The sequence below is a fragment of the Cariama cristata genome, unplaced genomic scaffold (assembly GCF_000690535.1).
Source record: "Cariama cristata isolate BGI_N322 unplaced genomic scaffold, ASM69053v1 scaffold26450, whole genome shotgun sequence".
Classification (NCBI taxonomy): domain Eukaryota; kingdom Metazoa; phylum Chordata; class Aves; order Cariamiformes; family Cariamidae; genus Cariama; species Cariama cristata.
The window spans coordinates 7,873-18,249 of NW_009593409.1; the positions used below are offsets into that span (position 1 = coordinate 7,873).

The window sequence follows — 10,377 nt, forward strand, 5'->3', positions numbered from 1 at the left end:
TTTCAGGGGAACTGCAGACTGATTTTGGCTATATTTTGTGTGGCCTCCGTGTTGAAAACAAAACTGGAGGCTGTATGTGTGGTAGAGGGAGGGTGATGTAATGGCCATGTAACACTCGCTGGGACTCTTGCGCTGTCATTAAACCCTGTAATACATGTTGACTGCTCTGGCTACTGCTGAACATGACATACAGGCTGCCGAGAAGAAGAACCTGTAATCACAAGGAACTCCTATTAGCAGGGAAAACTCAGGTATGGTTGGGGGTAAAGGAGAGAGGCAGCTGTCTCGTCTAAAGCTTAAAAAAAAACCAAAAAAACAAAAAACAAAAACCAAAAGCAAACAAACCCAAAGCTGCTGTGTTGTTTTGCTTAAAACTGCACTACTGCAAGTCCAAATGATGCCTTCAGGTGTGTTCCCTTGCATGTTGCTGCAGTGAATTATTCCTGTGTTGCCCATTCTTCCAGCTTTGAGTCTCTTCAAAGCTGTTGTTACCCTGAAGTAGTGTCTGCATTCATTATCACCTCTGCACTTTTTCTTTTGGCTTTCCCTATTTTGTTTTTTGTTTTTTTTTTTCTTTTTTGTGTGTGTGTTGTGCCTTCGCTCACAGTCTAGGATGAGCCAGAGCGGAAACCTCTTCAGTGTAATTGATGCAGAATGGAGCCTATTTCTGTCCAGAGTCCTCTGGTCCTTCAGTGCTTCCTCCAGTCTCGCCTGTGACGGGGGCCTTTGGAAAACTGTGCTTCTGTATTCCTTAATTAGCTACTACTTAGGGTCAGACACAGCTTTGTCTTGCATACCAGACTGCTTCTGCACCTTGTCATAGGGGGGAAAAAGCACTGTGGAGGATGGGTTTTGACTTGCGAGCACGTGTAGCGGGCTTAGCGTTTGACGTGGGCTCAAACTTCTGCTTTCAGTGTCTCTGCGCTGGATCAAACTGCCTCCAGTGTGGACAAACAGCCGAGACCATGTGAGAGAGGTGCCCTACATGAGGTATGGGCACTCAGCAGTGCTCATAGATGACATCGTCTACATATGGGGTGGTCGCAATGACACTGAGGGAGCCTGCAACGTGCTCTATGCCTTTGATGTCAGTAAGTTCCAGCTTCTCACTTTTCCTTGTCACAACTGTTCTTGGTGAGTCCTTCTCTCCACCCCATCCCATTGCTTCCCAATGTGTTTTCCGGTCCCTCAGTCTCTCTACAAAGTGACAGTCTGTAGGAGATGGTGCAAATGGGGAATTGGTGTTGCTGGCTGTTTCAGCAGGTTTAGAAGAGGAGCAGGGTGGCCAGTATGTCTGCACACTTGACTCTCTGTAAAACCCTTTGAACAGAGATTACTGAGCTTGTCTAATAGTCAAACTGGCTTTAATTTTTCTATCAGCTTTGTGTGCCCTCTCTGATAGTAACTACAAGTGAAGCATTCTCTCTGTGCGATGTATTATTCATTAACTGTGGCTGAAGGTTGCAGCAAGAAGGGGCTAGAGCTCTCGAGGATTGTGGTTCATCTTCAAGGTGGTCCTTCTTTCTGAAAACGTGAAGGAGAGTGAGGAATAAAACACAGAAGTAGTCGGGGACAGAATGGCAAAATAAGGGAAGGCATGAGTCAAGTTAGATAAACCTGAAAGATAAACTCCTTGAGCCTTTTGGTTGGCTTCTCCATAGTGCTGCTGGAGCACCTGGGGACAACAGGCACCATTAGGAACTGGGTGGACACAAGTGTCGGGAAAGGAAGGGAGTACATTTGGATTCTGGAGGCAAGTGCATCTAAACCCTGACCAGTAACTGTCTTGCTGGACTTGCCAGGAAACTGCTTCCTCTGGTGCTTGGTCATGGGTTCCCTTCTTCGCCAGAAAATGTTTCACAGCTTGGAGCTGCTCTCTGGGCACAGGGTTTCCCCCTTGCCCTGACACATGCAGCTAGGAAGCCACCAGTAAACCTCTGCCTAAGCAGAGGCCTTGTACTGGGAGCTGCCTGGTCTCTCTGGCAACTGCAGCGCTTTAGCATTAAGTGAAAATTATCGGAAAGGCCAGACTTTGGTCGCGGTCTGAACCCTCTGCAGCTGTCTGTACACGCAGTGCCTGTCCCCTGCCAATCCTGGAAAGTGAGGCTGGCAGTCGCAGTCCTGTGTCTGTGGTGTGAGTTCTACTGCAGCAGTCACATCAGGCTGGATAAAGTCCTGGCTGAGTACCATTTTGTCTCCCGGGGTGCCAAGCAGATCATGAGTCGAGGTCTTTTCCATCTCTAACTTGACGTGTTGCAGTTGGATGAGCTCTTGGTGCTGTCATGTGACTGAGCTTAGAAGCAGCCCCGTGAAGGAAAAGAACTTGATAGCTGCTGCAGCTTTCTCACTTGAGGCTGCCCAGGGATTCTGTTGACCTTGCAAGACCCTTTGTGTGGTTCCAGCTGGAGCCTAGGTGCATAGCTGTGGCCGCAGGCCAAGTTCAGAGAAGTTATCCTCGCGAAGAATGTTGCTTTGGCTCCAGTGTTACTGCTTCCTGAAATAAGCACTGCTCTGGGCAGCTCGCAACAGTCAGGGAGGGTGCGGGGAATGTCTCCTGCTGCCTCGAGGCTTATCTGTGCCTCCCTGGGCTCTTGGGACAGGTGCCTGTTTGTGCTTGGCAGTGAATCGCTGGCTTGGCTCCACGTTGCCCTGGCATGGAGAACGGCTCTGGCTGGATTTAAAGTCCTCCCCTAAATCAAGCCAACCCCTGGAGTATGTGGGCTAAGGGGCTGAATCTGGCTGGTGCAGGCTTACAGGGAGCAGTGCGAAGGGAACTGTGAAGGGTGGAGAGTGAGGAAGGCTCCCCTTGCAAAGGGGATGAGCATGTCCCAAGAGGAGCAGATAAGATAGGGAGAGCTGTGCTGAGGAGGCGAGGATGCACGCAGTAGCTCTGTTGACATGGTGAGCTTGTGGTTAAGTGACTTCTGTCTGGATTTGAGAGCGCTGTTTTTCCTCAGTCAGTTAGTCAGCATCTCCACGCCGTGAGGTCGGTTGAGCCACTTAGCGTCATTGCTTTGTTGTAATTGAAACTGTAAGTGCAGAGTTGAGAAGTGACTCACCAGTAGGCCTTGCAAGAGATTCAATAAAAATAATATTCCTCAAGCCGTGCTGGACAACTCACGCTTCAAACGTGAGCTGTTTGTCAGGTTGGGCAGAGCCAGTGGCCATGCCCAGGAGCTGAGACCTCTGTCATCGTACCTGTTTGTGGAGGCTCGAGCAGGTAGCCTTGCCTGAAGAAGCTTGCAGCTTCTCTGGAGAAGCAGGTGCTGTGTGTGAAAGAGAGCAAGATTGCTGTCTTAGAAATAAAGAACAGTAGTAAAGAGCTATCCCATCCCAACATCTGCTGTATTTTCTTAGCATTGCCTCCTGTTTGGTTTCAGACACGCACAAGTGGTTCACGCCAAAGGTGTCTGGAATGGTCCCAGGCGCGAGAGATGGGCACTCAGCTTGTGTCCTGGCAAAGAGCATGTTTATCTTCGGAGGCTACGAACAGCTGGTGAGTAGTCTCTGTGACTGTTATTTGGTGATCCCTTGGGAAAGAGGGTGTTCCTACCCAGAACACTGGTAGAGGCAGGATACAGGGGCATATTTGTATCCATAGTTGCTTTCATTTTATAACTCAGCAAAGTTACAGCATTAATTACCCAGGTTATGCTCGTTTTTTTGCAGAGAAGATGGTTGGGGAAAGTAGGCCTAAAAAAAAGTTTTGTTTTTTTTTTTCTTCCCCAAAACATGTAGATATATAGAGGTAAAAACATAATTATTTAATATATAATTTTTTCCTGGCTCATTTCTCAGCCAAATTTAGATAGATAAATATATAACATTTTAAATCAATATATATAGATCTACAATTATTTTAATTTGACTGAGAAATGAGCCAGAAAAATCACTTTCCAATGTCTGTAGTGTTGCTGTGAGATTTTGTCTTGATCTGGTGCGTGTTCCCTGTATTCTGTACCTGCCTTCACATTTTGCTGATCCCCTCCAGCAAACACTTGCCCTCCCATTAAGAATATCTTGAGCCAAAGGTCATCCTGCACTAGCTGTCAGTGTGCCTAATGCTCCTTTGAGCAAATCCTTATACTCTGATCTTAAGACGAGGGTAAATATCATTTCAGCCTGTCACCAGGCTCCAGAAAAGCTTTGGAAAGTCACCTCTGTTTATTTGGAAGAAAGCTAGGGCTCTATTACAGCACTCCCTGGGTTATTCCCCACTCTTTCTGACAATAGCATGCCAAAACCGTGGTCTTGATTGCAGCAGCAGGAGCTGTTCAAATGTGACTTGTTTTTACGAAGACCAAGCAAGTCTGTCGCTATCTTGCTGCTATCTCCCCTGCCTGGAGGAGCAGGAGGCTGCGCTGTTCGTATGAACGCAGGCTCTTCCAGGCAGCTAGCTGCAGATGAGTTTTGTGGGATCCTCAGAACCCTGAGTGTATTTGCTCCAGAATATTTATCTTCCTAGAAGTAATCTTAGCTTCTGCCTCTCATCAGGTGGCCTTAGCAGAGCCAGTTTGACTGTCCTGTTTGTGCCCCTTTCTTCTGTTGCTGCATGGAGTGGAGGGAGGTTTCTGCTGTGAATGTATGTATTGTGTGCAGGACAGCCCTGGGGAGAGGAACGGAGCACCAAATAAATGGGAAAGCTGCAGGAAGAGACAGGACACCTTTGAGGAGAAACGGGCTTTGCCTCCCTCTTAAGTGATAAGTGTGCTGCTTACACTGATATTTTGGAGCAAGCACCGTGTCTTTTAGGAAGTACTGACTCCAAAGGATGCTCCAGGTCTGTAGGACAGCGTCCTTCCTGGGACCAGATGTGACCAGGCTTCCCTGCTGTCTTCCAGGCTGACTGCTTTTCAAACGATATCCATAAATTGGACACCACAAACATGATGTGGACCTTAATCTCTGCCAAGGTCAGTGTCTGCGTTTCACTCTGGTGGAAGTCTCTTATCTGCTAGTCTCTGGGATAGCTGCCCACACTTGTCTCACACCTTCTTTCTGGTGTGGCAGGGGTCTGCAGGAGGGGAAGTTCTTCAGGAGAAGGCAGCCCCCGCAACTTCCTCATCAAGATGTGTCATCTCCCTGGGTAATCTGCATTCTGTCTCTTGTTCTGGTTTACTCTCTCCCTGCAGGGTACGCCAGCTCGTTGGAGAGACTTCCATTCAGCTACCATCATTGGAACAAAGATGTACGTATTTGGTGGCAGAGCTGATCGTTTTGGGCCATTTCACTCCAACAATGAGATCTACTGTAACCGCATTAAAGTATTTGATACAGAAACAAACTCCTGGCTGGACTCCCCTCCAACTCCAGTGCTCCCTGAAGGCCGACGGAGCCATTCAGCATGTAAGTGTGGGTCTGCTGAAGGAGGAGAACAGAGGAAGGAAATTCCTGCCTGCCTCAGAAGGGGTGTCTGGCCCTCTGGGTGGAAATGTGGCTTAGCAAGGGGTGCACAGAGCCTGGCTTCTGTGGAAAGCTTCTGCCCACTGAAAAGCCTTGCGCGTAGCCCTGCCCGTGAAGGTGATGTAAGCAAAGGTGGATAATCAGCACCACTTTGCTTTGTGTTTGATGTTGGGACAGGGACCTGCTGGGCTTTCCCTTGGGTGGCACACTGATGTCTATGCTTACTCCCCACAGTCAGCTACAATGGGGAGCTCTATGTATTTGGTGGCTACAATGCACGCCTGAACAGACACTTCCATGACCTCTGGAAATTCAATCCAGGTATTTATGCTTTTAATTTGTTGCAGTGATAGTGCTCAAGGCCTTCAAGTATGTGACTGCTCGGATGAGTGAACTCTCCAAGGGCTAGGAGCCTGCTTGGGGGGGAAAAGGTTCTTCTGACAGCATTGATAGGAACTTGCTACTGTGCTTGGGACCCTTCTTCCTCCTCAGACTAATTCCAAATCTGAATTAGAAAGCAGATAAGGAAGTATTGCTGAAAGGCACAGCTAGTCAAAGGGTGGTTGGCAAAGCTTTATCTTGTTCTTAAATATGCGGAAGTGTTGGCAGAAAAGAAGATATGGGGAAGCAATGGGGTTAGGGGAGCGAGAGACCGTAGCTGGGGAAACCACTCTACTTGAGCTGCAGGATCGTCGTACCACACTCTCTCTTGGTACCAGATCAAACTGTGCAGCAGAAAGGATGGTTCTTCAGCTGGTACCCTATCAGTCAACTGTGAGCTGTTTTGGGGTCCTCAGCCCTCAGGCACTTTTCGCAGTCCCTTAATTAGACTGATTTTGTTTGCTAATTGCTTTGCATAGTAAAGTTACCTGAAAGCAGCCAGCTTGCTGCTCCCCAAGCTGATCTACAAGCTAGCGTGAGAGCTCCTGAAGGTTTCAGTTCCCTTCATTAGTGATTAATCAGCATCCTTGCCACAGAGAGCAGCAAGGACAAAGGCTGCTGCAGTCTCCGCTCTGCGAGGATGCTCTGCATTCACAGTGGCTGTCAGCAGATGGAGCTGGTCCCTGGGTCTCCCTCCAGACCTGGACCTCAGCAGGGTGCTGGGGAAAGGAGGCTGCCTGCTTCTGGAGTTCTGCAGCTCCCTGTCGTCTGCGACCTGCTGCTGTAGCAGCCTGCAGATCCTGGCACTCAGGCTTTGCAAGCAAAAAGCCTCGACCTGCAACTCCCGTCTCCGCAGGCAGAGCTCCAGGGCCGGCACCTAAGCGACACTTCAGTGACGACCTCATAGGAGTGTGTCGTTTTGTAGCTAGCAAAAAGAGGTCAACAGGGAGGGTGGATGTTGGCTAGGTGGTGTCTGGGGGGCAGTGGGCCTCCAGTTTTGCTGGGATCTGTTTAAATCCGTAACCTGCTTATGCCCGGGTCTCGGCCAGGCTCTTGTGACAAGCTGGTGCGCTCTTTTCCACCCCTTAGTTTCTCTTTCTTGGAGGAAGATTGAGCCCAAGGGGAAAGGCCCATGTCCTCGACGCCGGCAGTGCTGCTGCAGAGTCGGGGACAAAATCATTCTCTTTGGAGGCACCAGGTGAGTTGTGTGGGGTGGCTCTGTGAGAGGGGTTGCTGTTCCCTTCAGCACAGTGTCCCTCCATGCTCTGCCCCGTGCTGTAGTTGGATGCACTTTAGAGGCATGCGGCAACCGTCCATCTACCTTACAAGTGTAAGAAATTGTGTAGGTCAGGGGTCCTCTGGAAAAAGGCCAAGGGGGGAGACTGAAGATGTCAGGGAAGCTTATAAAGCACCTGGTGACAAGTCTTCTTGTACAAGTAGAGGCAGAAGTATGTCACATGCTGTTCAGGAGGGGTTGTGCAGTGGTCAAGCTTTCTGTGAAAGAGGTGGTGAGGCGGAGGGAGGAGATCCTGCCATCAGAAGGACAAGTATCCTAGTCTCCTGTGCTGTAGCAGACCTCAGACTGACTTAGCTTCCCCTGCATGCTGCTCGGCTTCTCCCACCAGAGTTTCTTTCTTTCATTGACAAATGTGGTGCCTGCCAAGCTGCAGTGGGATGTTGGCTCAGCTGGGAGCTGTTTGAGGAGCCCATACACACGACAAGGCAACATTCCCTTCTGTGGCAGTGTTCCTTAGCAAAGTTTCCATTCACAAAAGGGACCTGGTGCTAAGGATTTAGCTGTCAAACACTGGAAGCGATATTGTTGGCGTGCAGGGCAGCTGGATGTGGCCAAGAGCCTTAACAGCTGGTAAAAGAAAGGAAGTGGCCCATCACCAGGACACGCTCTGTGCTGTCTGGAATGACAAATTGCATCTCTGGAACACAGGCCTGTTTACCAGCATCTACCTTGCAGAGACATCTGAAATGCTTTCAGCCCTCCACATGGTTTGGAAAGCTTTGGGGCTTTCTCTGGGACCCTGGCAGTGGCTTTTTGGGGATCCTTCCGAAGACAGGTTAGGGCAGAGGAGAAGGCAGGGCAGGTTCTGCTGATGGGCTGACCATACCAGTATGTGGTGGGGTGAAGGGCTTTCAGGCCGCTGGAGTGCTGGGAGGGCTGTGCTTAGTTGTAGGATGTCCGTGTGAGGGAGTGCTGTGTGCAGGTGAGGTACGCAGAGGTGCTGAGTTTATCCGGTCTCCTCAACAGATACTGGGTGCTGCTCTGTATGGTAGAACACTTGGTAGGGCTTGATGGCAGTTTTGGATGCTGTGGTGTGGATTTGTGTTACAGCAGCAGCTGAACTGATATTAAACCTAGGCACTCCTAGGAAATGCCAGCAAACCACAACAAATTTGACACCAGCTTTTGGCAGTTTGGTCCGCTTCTGCCAGGCAACGCAGCAGTGCCTTGTCTTCTCCACTGAGTGACTTCAGTATTTAACTTTTTCGTTAATCCTGGCTCAACCCCAACACAGGCCAGTTCATCAGCATCGGTTTGGGATGGGAAGAGCTGCCGGATGGGAAGAGCTGCCAGCAGCCAGGAATGCAGCCTGCTTGGACTGGAGAGAGGGTCTTGCAGGCTGGGGAAGGGGGAGATGGGGGTGGGGACTGTGCTGCCTTCCTGTAACAGTTATCAGGTGTATTCTGGAGCTGCCTGGTGAGATAAGAAGTTTTCCAGGAAGTCGTTGTAATGGAGAACTCCCTGTGGTCTGCCTTCTGACCTGTGCTGCCCTGCCGGGGAAGGGGAGGGGGGATCGGGATCCGGCACAGCTCTTTGGAGGGTGAGCCGGCAGGCTCAGCTTTCTAGGCAGCAGCCCTGGGGGACGGGCAGGCAAAACCCCTTTGTGTCCTGCCTTCCCTTCCAGGATTCACGTACACCGTAGATTGTTCAAGAGGCACTTCTGTAAGGTGCCTGCTCCTGTGGCATCAAAATGCGTAGTTTCTTTTGTAGTCCTGCCCAGAGCTTGGTCTTTTTGCCCCAGCTGTGGTCTCTCACTGTAGCCAGCAGCAATCCTGTCACTTGTGTCCCGTTTAAGTGACCGGGAAGTCATGTAGTACCAAGCTCAACGTTCCTGTTCTCTGTGTTGCAGTTGTGGCCCTGGTCTGGTTTCTTCCCAAACCTACCAGCACTTCAGCATGCAGAGATGAGGGAGAACAAGAGGAAGAGGGAATGCTATAAAACAGAGTTTAGCTGAACAGATGCTGATCCAGGTTTGGCTTGAGGCTGTGTTTTCTCTGACGAAGCTTAGAAATGCCTGGCTCTGGTGAGGGAGTAGGGGCTCTCGCTGGGTGCTTAGTGCAGGGCTCAAGAACATTTGGCAACGTGCTGAGTTACTGTGCAGCTGGAACGAGCAGTTTTTCTGGGCTCTGGCTGGCAAAGGGGTGCCCCACACCCTCCTGTCTGGGTGTTGCGGCTTTCCTGGTCTTGAACTCCAGGCTTTCCCTAGCTGCTTGCAATTTGGCGATTAAAACCACAGATGTGGTGCCTGCTGGCTTTCCTTTAAAAGATAAGGGATGTTCTAGGGTTTCCTGTGACGTGGATGTGAGATTAGATAGTGGCGTGGTGAGCACACAGGGGTGGAATTAAAGGGGTTTTTGCCTGTATCCGGGCAGATGGGACCCATCAGCAACGGGTCTTCTCTGCCAGCAGTGAGCTGTGCCTTGCAGTTTGTGCTGGGGCTACGGGAACCTGGGTGGGGGGCAGGTACTGCTTCATGTCCCATGAGATGTGAAGCTTAGTGGGTCATAGGTGGGGAAGTGAGTGACGCTGGGGTGAGAAGTCACTGCATGAGGTCCTAGCTAAGCAGTGAGGACATGCTAAATTGCCTCGTTGCAGCCCAAAGCAGGACTTAAAACACTCTTTTCCTTTCTTTCAAATTCTCCAACCAACCGTCAGCCATGGGAGTGCTTTCCCCTGGTCCAAGCCCTGTTGTTCCAGTACAGGCTGGTCTCTCCGTGCTAGGGGATGCAGTGACCAGTCTCTTGGGTGCTTTGGCTGTGCCATCAAGACCACAGAAGCAGGGAACCATACATGAGGCTGTCTGTTCCCTAGAAATGCCTGAAGTCCTAGCTCCTCACTAGCATTCAAGGACCAGCATCAGCACATCAGGATTGGTGTAAAATGACAACCAGGGAGCTGTGGCTGGAGCCTGCAGTGATTCCCGAGTCAGACTGAGAAATGTCTGTGCTTGCTCTGCCATGCAGATGTTTCCTAGCTCTGCTTTCTCTGCACTTCTCTTACAACATCTCAATGGCTGTGCTGAAATAATTGCAGTAGATCTTAACCACGTGAGAACTGGGGCGATGAACAGCGTGTGGCTGGGCAGAATCTGTTTCAAACTTTGCTGTTGTGCTTGGCACACAACTTCAGCTCATGCAGCAGAACCAAAATGCAGTCTAGCTGCTGGCCTAGTCAGAGGAATGCAAGCTAATAAAACCAGGATGTTTTCCTGGCTGCAGGTTGCTAACCTGTGGGCTTTTGCTGGAGAGTTTGTGCTAAGGCAGCAGGAACATACGGCTATTGCAGACAAAGAGGGA

At 50.1% G+C, this 10,377-nt stretch overlaps 1 protein-coding gene across 1 annotated transcript in view; it reads left to right on the forward strand.

Annotated features, from left to right (window-relative positions):
• KLHDC3 (kelch domain containing 3) overlaps positions 1 to 10,377 on the forward strand; it is a 14,674-nt gene that overhangs the window by 1,680 nt on the left and 2,617 nt on the right. Inside the window, exons 2-7 of the mRNA XM_009710363.1 lie at positions 915 to 1,091; positions 3,381 to 3,496; positions 4,842 to 4,913; positions 5,133 to 5,346; positions 5,638 to 5,724; positions 6,874 to 6,982. Of these exons, the coding sequence (XP_009708665.1) occupies positions 915 to 1,091; positions 3,381 to 3,496; positions 4,842 to 4,913; positions 5,133 to 5,346; positions 5,638 to 5,724; positions 6,874 to 6,982 (775 nt within the window). The remainder of the gene's footprint in view (positions 1 to 914; positions 1,092 to 3,380; positions 3,497 to 4,841; positions 4,914 to 5,132; positions 5,347 to 5,637; positions 5,725 to 6,873; positions 6,983 to 10,377) is intronic.